The following is a 15,823-nucleotide window of genomic DNA, read 5'->3' as shown; positions in this document are numbered from 1 at the left end:
AAATTACAGATTTAAATATATTTGGGGTTTCATTCCACTGTAACTATTTTCCTTACAGAAACTCGTATTATCTTTGGCCAAAGTGAACTTCCTCAGGTTGGCTTCTGAGTCTTTTGACATGAGCCCAGGAGTTAGTCCAGACTCAACTAGTATATTTTTTGCCCCAAATCTGGCAGTAACTGCTCTCTGAGTAACTCTTACTTCTCTCAGCAGAAAATAGTATCTTAAGACCACAATCTGGGGCGCCTGGGTGGCTCAGTTGGTTAAGCGACTGCCTTCGGCTCAGGTCATGATCCTGGAGTCCCGGGATCGAGTCCCGCATCGGGCTCCCTGCTCAGCAGAGAGTCTGCTTCTCCCTCTGACCCTCTTCCCTCTCATGCTTGCTATCTCTCATTCTCTCTCTCTAATAAATAAAATCTTTAAAAAAAAAAAAAAAAAAGAAGTTTTAAAAAAAAAAAGACCACAATCTGGGTGCCAAGAGTGCTTATGGCTTCTAGGTTGGTCATTTTTTTTTCAGGCCTCTTTTATAGACGTAGCCAGGAAATTCTTTATTTCCTTATTTATCTACCTCTGCATGTACATATAACTTTTAAGATAAAATACCTTAGGAGTTCATACTAATAGACCCAATTTAAATTCAGACTACAGCATAGTTTTTACCTAGCTTCTTCTATATTTTATCTGTATCGCCTTTCTTTCACACACAGAGTCGTGGTTCTTAATGCTACCGAGGATGATTGAATTAGAATATTCCATAATTACTTACTTGCTTCATTCCATATTATGAACAGCCTCAGAGTAATATTACTCCTGCCATAACAGATACGGTTCCTGAGAAGAAGGTAATTTGTTGTTGTTGTTGCATTACGCTCTCTTCACTCCCCATTTTTTGCAGCTGTCTTATATCCACCTGCCTGACCATCTGGCCATTGCATCCTGCCCTCTCCCCTTCTCGTCCTCATTTAGGCTTCTCTAAGTAACGATATAGTTAGTGTTCACCACGGTCCTTATGTCTGTGTTCCTCCGTTTATTTGTTCGTTTATTGCCTGGAGTGGATTTTCTAGTAGATTCCTCAGGGAGGACTCGGAATAATCTTCACCAGGTTCTTGCTCGTTATTAACAGTATGTCTGTTCTGTGCCCTTCGGACTTGAAAGACATTTCTGCTGGATAGAAAGCCCTTGGCCCCTCTTTACTTGAATACGTTTCCTTATTCTCTTTTGGCATAGAGTGTGGTCCCCAAAGTCTGATCATACAGCTTTCTTTGCCTCACAGGACGTTGACTCTAGATGTCCACGGCATGTTTTTTCTTTATTTCTTTTTTTTAAGTCTAGTAATTCTAGAGCAACTTTTTTTTTTTTTAAGTTTTTATTTTTAAGTAATTTCTACACCCAGCGTGGGGCTGAAACTCACAACCCCGAGATCAAGAATCGCACGCTCCACTGCCTGAGCCGGCCAGGAGCCCCTCCTAGAGTAATTCTTTATCTTAGTCATTCTGGTTTGATAGTCTGAGGTTTGCTGGGTATTCTTTTGATTATCTCTTTTAATCTTTTAATTTCAGGGAAGTTGTAAAAAATTAATGTTTAATATTAGTTCTCTTGCTTTGATTTTCTTCTTCAAGGATGTTTATTCTTTGTATGTTAGATCTTTTTTTGCCTGTTTTCAGTATCTCACTACCCACATCTTGTCTCTCCTTTTTTACTTGATTTTCCTGTTGTTCATCCTCTGTTCCTTTCAGGGCATTATATGTTGGGTTTATTTCTTCTCGCGTGCCTTCTAGTTTAGTTTGTATTCCTGAAATGAGTTTTTATTTTATTTCTATTTCTTCCTGTGTTCTGTTATCGTATGAATTTTCTAATTCTGAATTATGTTTTTTCATGTCTTATATCATTTTATCTCCAAAGTCTTTTAACTTATTTTGAAATAGTGGGCTTTGTTTGGGATTTTTGAGGGGTGGGATGTTCCATTTTGTGCTATGCTTTCATGGTATATAGGCATATATTCTCTTTTTTTCTTCCTTCTTATAGCTTTGCATGGAATTTGATGTCAGTACTTCTCCATTTTTCATTTTTATATGAAAAATAGTTTCCTTGAACTTTGAGGAGGCAGGGTTTAAGATGGCTTTATAAGTTCATAAAGCTTAGTCTTCTGTTTTCACTTCGTCAAAAATATGGCAGCCCGGGCGCCTGGGTGGCTCAGTTGGTTAAGCAACTGCCTTCGGCTCAGGTCATGATCGGGGAGTCCCTGGATCGAGTCCCGCATCGGGCTCCCTGCTCGGCAGGGAGTCTGCTTCTCCCTCTGACCCTCCCCCCTCTCATGTGCGCTCTCTCTCTCATTCTCTCTCTCAAATAAATAAAAATCTTAAAAAAAAAAAAATATGGCAGCCTGCTTTCTGACACACCCTGGCTCTGTTCCCCTCACCTACTTCTATCTGGATCTGTTTCTTCCTTTGTTTCTGTTACTCCATACTGTTCAATCCTGATCCCACTGTCAGCAGGTTTTCCTCCTGGAAGCAAGTCCTGGGGCCAATCTTGAGAGTTCCCAGGGACTAGCTGCTTTAGCTCTTTCAGATCTTACTGTGGGCCCCTTCCTCATTTACTCTCGGCTCAGGCAGAATCCCTCTTAGTGTTAGCCTCTCTTTTCCAATGGGCCCTCCTCACTTTCCTGTGTATACTGTTTTTTGTTTTTTTCTTTTTAAAGAAGAGGTGGAGGTAGTTTTTTTTTTTTTTAAAGATTTTATTTATCCATTTGACAGAGAGACAGCGAGAGCAGGAACACAAGCAGGGGGAGTGGGAGAGGGAGAAGCAGGCCTCCCGCCGAGCAGGGAGCCCGATGCGGGACTCGATCCCAGGACCCTGGGATCATGACCCTAGCCGAAGGCAGACGCTCAACGACTGAGCCACCCAGGTGCCCTATACTGACTGTTTATGTTGGGGTTTTCCAGTTCTCACGTCCACCAGCCTTGCTGCTTTCCACTGCTTCTGCCCATTCAGACACCCTTTTGGGCTTGTGGATGGTGTGTGTTTGTCCTTACTTGCTTGTATTTTGCTGTTCAAGAGGATACCTTGTCTCCGAGCATTTGGTTCTGTTGAGTAAGGTGCTCTGTTTTTATGTGGGAATTCAGAGAGCTCTAAAAACCAGGCTGCCACAGTCCTTGGTCTAGATGACCTGTGGAAAGTTTTGAAAACTCATGTCTCATAATCGTAGATTGTTTGAGTAGGGAGGAGAGACCCTTTATAAAAACTTGAGATCATCTACTTCCACATTTGTCAGGCATCCCAGAGAGGTTACCTTGCTTACCCAAGGTCAAATGAGTAGCTTAGCACCAGAGCCAAGACAAGGTCCGCAGTGTTCTTTCCTCATATAGGATGTTGTACTGACAAAAACTTTCAGTTTCTACTTGGATGAAAACTTACAATATTTTCCTTCTGATTATAAGAGTAATAAAAATGTGATAGGAAAAGCTGGAAAGATAACAATATGATGTTTCAGTAGTGGGGTCTGGTGTATTAAAACATTTTTAATGCCTTTTTTTGTTTTGTTTCGTAAGGGTTTTTTTTTTTAAAAAAAGATTTTATTTATGTATTTGAGAGAGAGAGAGAGAGAGAGCATGAGCAGGAAGGAGAGGGAGAAGGGAGAAGCCGGCTCCCCACTGAGCAGGGAGCCCAGTGCGGGGCTCGATCCCAGGACCCTGGGGTCATGACCTGAGCCGAAGGCAGATGCTTAACTGACTGAGCCACCCAGGTGCCCCTGTGGGACTAATTTTTAAGAGGAAAGAAATTGTGAAAGCTCTTAACTGGAAGCTGGCATGTACTGTAGTCTTGGATTTTTTTTTTAAATGACCAGGAGGGTATTTATTAAAATTTAAGCCTACAAGGACAGAGCAACTTATGCAGAGGATGGTAGAGGATAATAGAAAACTTTTTAACTTATGGTCAAGGCATTCTTACGTAATAATTTTTGGTGGCCCTTTACATCATAGTGCCATTCATTGACCCTATCCTGTTTGCATTCTTACACTAAATATACTTAAAAATTACTCTCTGTTCCTTTCAATGGAGATGTCTTTCCAGTGCAGATATTGGGACCCAGGAAAGAGAATAAAAAAAAAAAAAAAAGTCAGACTCACCAGTCTCATATCTTTTATAAAGATGAGATTTATGCAAGAAAAAACAAGAACAATGAAATGACAGTGCCATTGCTTCCTGTGTGAGTGATTCATATGTTTGAGGCTTGACCAGATTGTGGAAGAGCAAGTTCATGCATAAATTTATGCTCTCTGGCTTTACTAAGTTTTACCAGCTCTCTAAATGTTACAGAGCTATGATTAAGCTAAAATGTAAATGGTGGCTGTATTCATCAGAAATAATCAAAAAGAGCTTCAACATCTGTTGAGTGATTCTTAATGGTGACACTGGAACTAGCTGAATAAAAGTTCATTATACATGGTCATAAGGTCAACCTGCAGTAGAGTTTTGAGAATAGTGATGGGAAGGGAAAAGCTGAGTAAAGGAGACTAGATCAGCATGATGGGGAAGGTAAAGTGCTTCTGTGTTCATTTTCTATTGCTGTGTAATAAGGTACCACAAAATTACTGGCTTAACACACGTTTATTAACTCATAGCTTCTGTGCATCAGGAGCTCAGGTATGGCGTACCTGGGTTCTCTTTATGTTTGCAGTCAAAGTGCTGGCCAGAGCTGAATGCTGATCTGAAGGCTCACCTCGGAAGAGTTCAGTCACCCATGTCCTTGGCAGAATTTATTTCTTTGTGGTTGTAGGATTGATGACAGTTGGCTTTTTCAAGGCCGTCAGTGCAGAGAAAGATTCCAGAATAAGTGTGCTAATAAGACAGAATCTTACCTAATGTCATGGGAGTGACATCCTATCACCTTTGTCACATTGTATTAGTTAGAAGCCAGTCACAGGTCTCACTCAGGCTCAATGAGAGGGTACCACACAAAGGAGATACAGGGATCACTGGGGGCATATTGGAGGCTGTTCATCACAGCTTCCTGGGGGATTTGATTAACAACACCACTGTTAGCGTATACAGTAGTGATAATCACACTTCTTTAGCTCTGTTTTGTGCCAGGCAGTGTGCCAAGCATTCTGTTTGCTCTATCTTCGGGAGTTCTCATAATGACCTCTGGTGCAGGTACTGTTAACGTTGCTGTTTTACAAGTGAAGAAATAAAGGTTTGAGGAATTTGAGTATCTTGCCTGAGATTATGTGGCTGTAAAGTACACCAAGAGTTAGAATTTGAATCCAGGTTTTGTGGGAATCCACAACTATACTAATCCCGTATTATCTTTTTAGGCTGCCCAGGCTGCCCTTAGTATCCAGAGGGGTTCTCAAAGTGGGTGGGGCATGATGCACAGGTCCATTTGGTTTAAACTTCCCTACCATCCCCATCAAACAGGTGCACAGACACATGCATGCATTGGCACCAACATTAAGCAGACTTGTGGGGAACAGCCTTGTAGGAAACTGGCAGAGACTCCATATAGTACTGGTTCGATGCTTTCAGCATATTTGCTATTTATTGAGTACCAACAATTTTAAATTGCTGCATTTTTTAAGGGCTATAGAATGATATATCTCAAACAAGCTTATGAATCCTATGAATCCCTTTGAACTCAATCAGTAGTAATACAGAACACTTTCTATTTCTAAGCTCTCTATCTTTGGATAGCAAGTCTGAATTTTCTACCTCTTGGCTTTTAGGAAGAAAACATAAATAGTTTTCATTAAATGTAATGGAGAGAGCACTTTCTTGGTGCTTTCTCATTGTATGAGATACTTAAAGGTACAGTTTGGATGTATTCTCTTTGTCAGGAATGTCCTCCATACCTTTTTACTTGTTTCTACTTTTCTTTGGTAAATTGCAAGTAGTTTCTACTTTTCTTTGGTAAATTGCACTAGCTGTTTTGCTCATCAAGGGCATTTCCATTTGTGCTGGGCTTCTTTGTTTAGTTGGCCTGGTTCCTCCCATCTTCCCCATGGGAGAACCTGGGCAAGGACTTAGAATGAGGATGGTAATATTACTGAGACCAATCCAGTGTGGCCCTGAGAAAGTAGCGTGACTTCTTTGCATGTTTTAAAAGGGAGTGGTGCTGACCCCCTTCACCAGGATGGTTGAGAGGGTTAACAGATTAATGATGGCATTGCATTTTTCAAGAATGGAGTTCATAATGCTCTTAGGTTTGACAGCTGAGACTAATGTGAAGATTAAAGATCAGTGGCCTCTGTGGAGTAAGATAAAACCCAGTGAAGAACATTAACAAAACCATACCTTAGCATCACCACATTGCACAGGGTTTTTCCAGCAAGGGCTCAAGTTCTCAGACCAGTCTGTCTCAAGGCTGACTCATGGCTTTATCCCAGGATTGAACCAATAGCAGAGGGATTCTTGGTGGTTGGAATGATACCACTTGTTTTTATTAAACATTTTTGCATATAGGCAATTTCACCAAGTTATGTGGCTAGACGTAGGTATTTATATAGATTTTAAAGTTGCTTCCTCATCATGATAGGAGAGCTGAAACCTAGGGAAAATGCTCAGAGTACATATTAAGTGCCAGATAAAATTCAGGAAAAAAAAACAAAATTTCATCATATCCGATCCCAATCTTTTTTTCTTTGCCTTTCATACTGACTGTTTATAGTTGTGGGAGAAACCCTAGTGATTCTGACCTCCAGAAATTCATGGCAGGCAAGAGGCTGCAACCACAGGCTTGCTTTCTTTGCTGTAATGTAGGATCAGTCAAAAACTGAATATAGGCTGGGAAGAGGGAGAGCCCTGGATACAATTCCCTGTGCTAATAGGAAAAAAGTGGCAGCGTGTTGTTTGAGACAATTTCTTATTTTGTTCAGCTGATATTATGTGGGGTATTTCTGTATGGTGAGGAGAAGAAAATCATCCCTCACTTGTAAGTTTTGCTGGAAGAAGCTGCCATTCCTCCCTGTTAAGAAAGTTGTCGCTGAATAATTGACTTTGGCAGCTAAAGCTGGCTTGATGGGAACCAGAGGGACCTAGAATTCCCTGTCTTATAACCCCTTGTGTCTACTTTTCTATTTCCGTGCTCCAGGGGGTTGAGGAGAGAGTTGTCTGGGTTTCCTACCTTCATCTGATATTGGAAGGCATAATATTTGTATTTCCTGGAGTTCACCAGAGTTGGGTCAGGGGAGACCAAGAAGGATGACTCTGTTGTCCCTGGAGATCTTTAGGCAAGTGGTACGGGGACAAGCCCGCAGGTCAGGGGGCTGGGAGGGAGTAGGGGGAGAAGATGGTGGCTACAGCAGTGTCTACCCTTTGATGGAGTAAATACAGATCAGACTGTTTTTCAGAGGGTTCTGCTTGTTGCCTAGGATATAACAAATCAGTCACTTTACATTTTGTTTTCATCTGTAAAATGGTTGTATCATCAGAGCATGCAGTGATAAATAACCCTAAAGCCACCTCAGTGGCTTAACATATCAAAGATTTATTTCTTGTTTCTTGCTAGGAGCGCAGTAGGGCCGGCAGAAAACTGTCCTGCGTTGTCCTCAACCAGCCTCCTAAGCTGATGAGACTTCTACTCTCTGGACCATTGCCAGAAGCCATGGCCAGGGAAGGGAATGTAGCAAATCCTGAAGGAGCTCTTAAAGGCTTCTAGGCATAAGTGTTATAAATTCACTTGTACCTCATTGGCTAAAATAAGTCACATAGCTATATCTAGCTTTGACGGGGAGAGAAAGTATTATCCTGCCATGTGCGTGGATGGAGGTGAACCAGAGTCTTGACGAATACCCCTGTTGGCTACCAGGGGTGCTGATGCTTACATGACACACACCCCACATGGTGGTCCTGGCAGAGCCCCGTGTACATGCTGGCGAGAAACGAACACCATTGGAAAAAGGGTTTTGTTAATGAATTATGAAAAATGGACATCTATCATTTTTTAATGTGTATAAAGTACTTCAACTTGTAATTTAAAGATCAAAAAATGTATGCAAACATTAAGGAGTAATCATAGAAGCCATATTTCTTTTTCCTGTTTAGTTGTCATTGTTGTATGACAGTCTCTATTGAGGCTTTATGGGGATGCCTGCCCAGAGGTGACTCTTAGATGGCGGTGCGGTATCCAGCTTGAGCTTGCCTGTGCCCCTGTGAAACAGAATACCTGAAGCCACATGCCCTCCCAGGCGAAACAAGGCTCTCACCAGTCATGAAAATTCAGGGTGGTGAGAGGTGTGGGTCAGTCACGATAGTGGAATGTGCTCATAAAATCGGGCATGACTTGAACAGACCAGCCCTGCAGATGCGGGACTTGCCAGCACAGGAATGCACCGATCATGTGCAGAATGGCTTTGTCTGCCCTGGGCGCCGCCGCTCATCTTCCACTTTTCCTGCACTGAAGTGCCCTTTTCCTGGGGTTGGTCTTGGGCAGTTGAGCGGGAGCTGTTGAACAAGGGTGTTCTGTTGGGTTCCTCGGGCTCGCACAGGTGATGACTTGTTTTCTCCTGCCCCGTTGCTCCACTTCGCCCTGCCCCAAGGTGGGGAGATAGGACTTCAACCTATCTTTGTCTGGTACGACCAGTGTGCGCAGAATGGGTGAAGAGTGTTTATTTAATGTGATATCTCAAGGGGATGTTGATTTGTACAGGTGACCCTTGGGCAGTGTCTTCTCAGGCCATCCATTCCACCTTGAGGCTGGGCGTTTTTTTGTTTTGTTTTGTTTTAAAAGATTTTATTCATTTATTTGAAAGAGAGCGTGAGTGAGAGAGCAGCAGAGGGGAGGGAGAAGCAGACTCTCCACTGAGCAGGGAGCCCGATATGGGGCTCGATCCCAGGACCCTGAGATCATGATCTGAGCTGAAGGCAGCCGTTTGACCAACTGAGCCACCCAGGTGCTGCGAGGCAGGGCATTTTGATACTTTCCAGTGTTCTCTTTTCACCGTGTAATGAATCCCCAGGGTACCATTCTACCATCTCTCCTTCCCACACCCCCCATTTCTGTCCACGTTTATTATTCTCCTGCAGAGAATTCCACCTAGAAGCTGTGACTGCAGTTCCCTTCAGAGGACATGTCATAGTGACCCCACTGTGTGTCACTCAGCCCAGTATCTTAAATGTTATGGGAAATCAAGATATATCTATTATTTTTAGAAAGAATTAAATTATAGAGGCTTTCCACTATTTTAAGAAACCATACTTGTGGAAAAAATATAGGAACATAAACCAGATATCTTTGCCTTCAGCTAAGAATTTTTTTTTCTTCCGATATATTCTTGTTGCTACTCCCAATTGAACCCCAAGTTCCAAATATACATTATGAGTCTTTTGTCTCCTTTTAGCTACAAGTGCTGTTCTGTCTGAATCATCAGGCTTCCTGTTGTCTCTTGTTCATACTCATACCCTCCAGGCAGACTTCCCAGTTACAGGCAGGGGCAAAGATGGTACAGTACCAGATAGCATGCTCTCGTTATCTGGGCATCAGCCATCTGCTGTCCCGGGCAACCTGGGCACCGCTCCTCTGCCCCCCCCCCGCCCCCCCCCCAGATCTTACCTGTTATGCAGCTCACAGCAGTCACCAGGGATGCCTGGAGTTGTCTTGGTGATTATCAGTAGATTGTGTGCCTTTTTCTTGCATGAATATTTTCACACCTTCATTTTTAAGTGAATTTTGCAGTTTCTGGTCTGCCTTGGTGGTGGTGGTGGGCTGTTGAAAGACTGTGAAGGAGGAACTGTAAGTGGGGAATTAGAGGAGAGTGAGAGGGACGTCTGGGTGGCTCAGTCAGTTAAACATCTGCCTTCTGCTTGGGTTGTGATCCCAGGGTCCTGGGATCGGGCCCCGCATGGAGCCCTGTGTCTGGCTCCCAGCTCAGCGAGGAGTCTGCTTCTCCCTCTGCCCCTTCCCCTGCTGGTGCTTGTTCGCATGTGCACTCTTTCTCTCTCAAACAAATAAAAATCTTAAAAAAAAAAAAGAGAGAGAGAGAAAGGAGGGGGCGCCTGGGTGGCTCAGTTGTTAAGCGTCTGCCTTTGGCTCAGGTCATGATCCCAGGGTCCTGGGATCGAGCCCTGCATCGGGCTCCCTGCTCAGCGGGGAGCCTGCTTCTCCCTCTCTCACTCCCCCTGCTTGTGTTCCCTCTCTCACTGTGTCTCTCTCTGTCAAAATAAATAAATAAAATCTTTAAAAAAAGAGAAAGGAGAGTGAGAGTTGTTGACTTTGTAAAGGGAAGCATTTCACAGTGATTTTTTTTCTTATTAAAGATTTACTTGTCAGGGAGAGAGAGAGAGTACAAGCAGGGGGAGTGGCAGGCAGAGCGAAAAGCAGGTTCTGTGCTGAGCAGGGAGCCCGATGTGGGGCTCCATGTGGGACTCAATCCCAGGACCCTGGGATCACAGCCGAAGTGGAAGGCAGACGCTTAACTGACTGAGCCACCCAGGCGCCCCATTTCACGGTGATTTGTAGTCCCAGAGAGCTGAATATGGAAAACCAAAGAGGAGGAGCCCGCAAGATGGCAGTGCAGTAGGAATCACGGCATAAACGAGATCCAGGTCAGGCTGGGCATTATCTTGTAATTATTATAAAATCTAAAACTGGTGGTCTTCATGAGAGTGCCAGCTACACTGACACATGTACATACTATACACACACACACAATTTGAAGGTGGGAATGAAGACTAATAACAGAAGCTCATAGATATTTTGCAGGGATGGAGAGAAACAGTATTCTGCTGTGAGTATGTTCCAGAAGAATATGAACCTTTTTCATTTATTGACACATAGTGTCTGTGACACACTGTCATTTTGTGGACTTCTGTTGTTCCTTGTAAAATATGATGGATTGTGGATGAAAAGGCATAACTTCATGGAAAGAGTATTTGTGGCCTGTTAGGGTTTTGATCTGTTCAGGAAAGCCTCCCTGTAGATGTGACTTTCACTCACCCTTGATCCTTGCCTCAGTTTCCACGTACTTCCCATGTGTTGGACCTTGAGTGGAGGTTATTTGATGCTGCAGGTTGTCCCTGAGAACAAAAGTTCGCATCACTATTTCTCTGAAAGCAGCTATCTCACAAAGGACTGCAATATAGCCTCCACAACCTTGTTGCCTCCAGTCTTGTTCCTGGAGCTCCGAGCAGCCCCCAGGAAGTTACCACGTTAATACTGATCAAGGTGGTTTGTAGGTGTGGTCTCTGCCTTGATATATACCAACATATTTAGCAGACTTATTTCCTGCGTACTTATGTTTCAGTATGGCGTTGGGCTTAGTGTGTTGTGCTTATCTTTGAAGGCATTTGTCCCTGCCCAGCAGCTTCTGGGTTACGCCATGGGAAGCAACAGATTTAGGGAAGGAGGAGAACATTGGACGTGCTGGGTGAGAAGTCTTACCCTTGCCCGTCTGCCACCGGCCCTGAAAGTGCAAAGCTAGCAAGTACATATGGCTCTTGGCATTAGGAAAACCTCGCTGAAATGAAATTAAAATTCCTCAGCTGGACAGGAAATTAATCAGGGCTGAATGCAGTAGACAGGGACAGAAGCTAGAGTCCTTGTTCCATCGCTGATGAATGTTTTATTGTTATGCAAATGAGATTAAATGCACTGTGGCGATGAGGAGGGGGCAGAGAAGTGAAGGAGATGAACAGGTTCCTTAGGATTTAAACTCTAGCTACAAAAATGTTTTTATAGCATCTGCTGCCTCTTAGACCCTCAAATGCTGAGTAAGGGAAGCACCTCAGCTTTTTCTGTCATTGTTTCTGCAAAGCAGTCTTGTTGACAGTGTGATATATTGCAACTGATTCATTCCGTAACGCTACTAGATCGCCGCCCACAGTGAAGCAAGCCACCGTTTGCCAGGTGTTAGGGCCAAATCATGAAAACACCTGGTTCTTGCCTTTCCAGAGTTCATAGTCAATGGGCTCAGTGAGTTGTGGAAAAAAAGCATCACACATCACCTGGAAAACTCAGTTGCAGGATGTTTAAATTGAATCTGGTAGAAAAGGATATTGGAAAGAATGAAGTCTGTAGATAACCAGCCGGATAAGAAATGTTGTCATACCACTTAGGATTATTTGGTTGAAAAGCGGCTGAAACATACGCTGGCAATGTCAACAAAAAAGGGAATGAATTAAAAATAAAGAAATTCATTTTCATTAAAAAAATAAAAATTAAAAAAACAAAAAGGGAATGAATTGGTACAAGGAAAACTGAACAGCCATAAGGGAACGTGGAGGGAAGCTCTGGGATATAGATGTCGGGAACTAAGGGACAATCTTTTCAGGTCCCTCAGTCAAGTGAGTGAACTCCATGCAATCTTAAGTCCGTTCACTCAAGACTCGCCTTCCCAAAAGAAGGTGTCTGATGGATCCAGCTCCGGCACTTGCCTACTTCTTGGCGAGGGAAAAGCAAGAGACTTGGATAATGCCACAAAGGTTGTGAGCAATGGCAGAGGGACTTGCCCCAAAGACAGAATGAATGCTACAAAGGCAAAGACTTTGTCCATGGGGGTGGCGGGGGTGGGTGCATTATAAAATTCAGCTGCTGTTGTGTCCTCTGGGATCCCTGGCCAATGTGCAGGCCTCTGTGTATTGGGAGCATGCTCAACATTGAGGTTGTGGTGGTTTGAGACCATAAAATTGAGCATCACTCATCGATAGGTGCACCCACTCACTGGCACTTCTGTCTTGTTCTCTTGATCCCAGTGTGAGCAGTCCCACCTCATGAGAGAACATGAGGATGTCCAGGAGCGGACGACGCTTCGGTACGAGGAGCGCATCACGGAACTCCATAGCATCATTGCTGAGCTCAATAAGAAGATAGACCGTTTGCAAGGCACCACCATCAGGTAGAGAGCTCCCAGCCGCGGCTTTCTCTCTGCCCCTCTGGGCTCTAACCTGGCTCTTGGAGTTGAAGTCATCCCGATGAATAATAATGATGTTTTATTTGCAGCTAAGACTTTTACAGTTGAGAACTACTTTCTCTTTACCTTGTTAACCATGCCCTTTCCCCTCCACTATTCTGTTCTCATCTTGATTGTCACGAGGGCTCCCCTGGAAAGTAGCCAGGGTGGGAGTTGTAATCCTCAGTTTACTGATAAGAGCATGGAATCAGAAATGGGTGAACTGATTGATTAGCGAGTTGTGAAGGGCGCCCCTCCATCTCCCTCCCAGGATCCCTACCACCTCTCGAATCCCCCAGGTCTGCTCTCGATGTGCAAACTGTGTGCCTCCCTTGGGAATTTTGAGAGATCTCTGAATGTAGCTTAGGACTAAGCAGTATGTCTGCTTCTAGATAATCTAACGTCTAGAGCTCACCTGAAGTTGATTTACCAACATTGATGTGGCCTCTTACAAACTTCTGGGGTAGGGAACAAGATTGGATACATCATTTTACTGGCAAAAAGGCTGGGGCTTAAAAATATTAGGGGATTACTTTGAAGTTCTAGTTAGCAGAGGATAGAGGTGGAGTTAAAACCCGCAGTCTCTCTGCTTTTACTTAATATTCTTTCCATGAAAGTGACTCTTGGGGGTCCTGCCTTCCTCATCAATCAGTTAACCCCTAAGGCTCCTGCATGCAGCCCTTAATTGGCGTATCTGCCCTGCTGTTCAGAGGAGGGGTTCTCTTTGAGTGACTTAGCCAAGGATAACTTTTATCTTCCTGCCTGTCCTCAGGGAACCGCCCTGAGGAAAGCAAATGGTTGTCACCTACCTTTATGGAGAAAGAGGGCTTTGTTCACTGAATGTTTGTCCAAGCCTCAATTAGGGCAGTTGTAGGGGTAACTACTTTAAACTCTCCCTCTAGAAGTCCCAGGTTAGAAGAAACTTCGGGTGCATTTTCTTCCAAGTCTGAGATAGTAATGACAGGGTTATTTGATGAGGGAACTGATGGGCCTCTGGTTTTTTGGGCAAAATCATGGAAACTTTGCACTAAACTGGAGCCACACAGTAAATTCCATATTCCAATTTAGAACCTCAAGGCCTTGAAATTGTATCCTGGTCTTGAGAGTGATTGTAGGTTAGAAACGCATGAGCAGAGAAGAATTTTTCAGACCGAAGAAATGATTATAGCAGATTTAAAGGGGGCTGACAGAGTACATTGGCAAATTTGTAATTTCCATTAAAACATGTTGCACTTTTAAACACTTGAGAAGGTGAGGCAAACGGGCTCAGTGAGTTGTGGAAAAAAAGCATCACACATCACCTAGAAAACTCAGTTGCAGGATGTTTAAATTGAATGTAACGGCCAAACTGCTTCGTGTTAAAATACAGTGAACTTCTTGACCATAAACATTTATTGGTGCCTTTTATTTAAAGGAGATCGTGTCTGTGCAGATGTCATATTAAATTCTGCCAGTTTTCATTATGTAACTGAGCTGGCCCCTCCTTAAGGGGACTCCCTGCAGGCCATGCAGACATGTGGGCCAGGAAGACAAAGCTCTTCTGGTCCCCTGACCTCCTCGGCTAAGGCATGTCTCCTGCCCCCAGCACTCCAGGAAATTGGTTTGCCCTCAGGTCCTGAGATGCTTGCTAGACTGAGTGTGGTGGGAGCCAGACACCTTGGAGGAACTCCAACTGCCCTCGCAGATCCAGGGTGTAGAGAATAGATTGTCACATCAGTCAGGTACAATGCTGGTACTTACAGATTTTCTTGTCATTTTAGTTTGGGCCTGAGTTAGGAATTTACTGGAAGTGCTGAAAAATAATTGTAAGGAAATAGTTTATGTAAGCTATGATATATCCATACGTAAGCAATACTAAATTGCTTAAGTAAAAACAAAAATAATCTCATAGTGGTAAACTTTTATCTCAAGTCACAGTCAGAACGGGGACCTTCTGTGGCCACCCTAGAAGACACTCTCCCATCTCCTGTAGCCATAGGGCTGACACAGCCAAGAATCAGACACTGCAGGTGGCTGAATTCCAATGTAAGTTGAATTCACAGCCATATCAGATCTCTTAGGTAAAAATGAAGCATTGATAGGAAAAGAAGAAATGGTGAGAATTTGAATCGAGACCCTTGGGTAGGTTTCCATGAATCAGGATACCTAGAGCCTTACAAACTCCTGTAAACTCCCCTGTCCTGCAGAAGCGCCCCCCCTCCCTGTCCGATAAAGCTAGTCTTACTTTGCTTGGAGACTGTAGCAATCTGATCCCAAGTTGGGGGTGCCAGGTGTACACACTTAGGACCAAGTCCCTCAGGAATAAAGATTGCTAATTATTTCACTCGGTGAAGAGCTCGAACCAACCAAGGTGCTGGCCAAACACAAAGGAAATAGGGATTTCCTAGGGAAGAAGAAGATTAGAAACATCAACCCTAGCCTTTTGGCCAGTTGCAGAAAGGACGGCTAGACTGTGCATATTTCTGTGCTTATTTGTGTATACAATTCCTTTTTTATCTTCTTAATTTCTCCTGTTATACAAGGTGAGCTGGTATTGGTGAAACTTATCTGTTGGTTAGGTGAGATGATATCTAGGAGGATTTGCCACTGGCCTAGAAGAGAAGTGGTTACCTGACAATGGATACAATAACGGATGGGACTTAGCGTCTCCCACTTTGGTGAGAAGGTGAATCATTCACATTTGAATGACGGATGGTTGCAGAAGCTTGGTGTCATTGCTCTTGTAATTTGGAAATTTCAGGGTGTATGAGAGGTTGTGTATGGTTGTTGAGTAGCCAAAGAGGGTGGCCTATGACATGTTATCTAGCACCTGGTACCATTCCCACTCCTTCTGTCTACTCTCCCCAGAATCAGAGGCTGGACCCTTGGGACTGCTTCCCAGATTGCCTTAATAGCTGGGTTCTGGAGACAGTTTTGGTTCTGCCAGTGAGGTGCCTTCAAAT

At 43.6% G+C, this 15,823-nt stretch overlaps 1 protein-coding gene across 4 annotated transcripts in view; it reads left to right on the top strand.

The window, feature by feature from the left end:
• The window catches only part of MCC (MCC regulator of WNT signaling pathway), a 392,983-nt gene that overhangs the window by 285,836 nt on the left and 91,324 nt on the right, over nt 1-15,823 (top strand). For all 4 annotated transcript variants that reach the window (XM_027605212.2, XM_027605213.2, XM_027605214.2 and 1 more), the window contains one exon: nt 12,685-12,827. In XM_027605212.2, coding sequence (XP_027461013.2) covers nt 12,685-12,827 — 143 coding nt within the window. The remainder of the gene's footprint in view (nt 1-12,684; nt 12,828-15,823) is intronic.

This window comes from Zalophus californianus, chromosome 5 (genome assembly GCF_009762305.2).
Source record: "Zalophus californianus isolate mZalCal1 chromosome 5, mZalCal1.pri.v2, whole genome shotgun sequence".
Classification (NCBI taxonomy): Eukaryota; Metazoa; Chordata; class Mammalia; order Carnivora; family Otariidae; genus Zalophus; species Zalophus californianus.
This window is presented reverse-complemented; position numbering and strand designations above follow the sequence as displayed.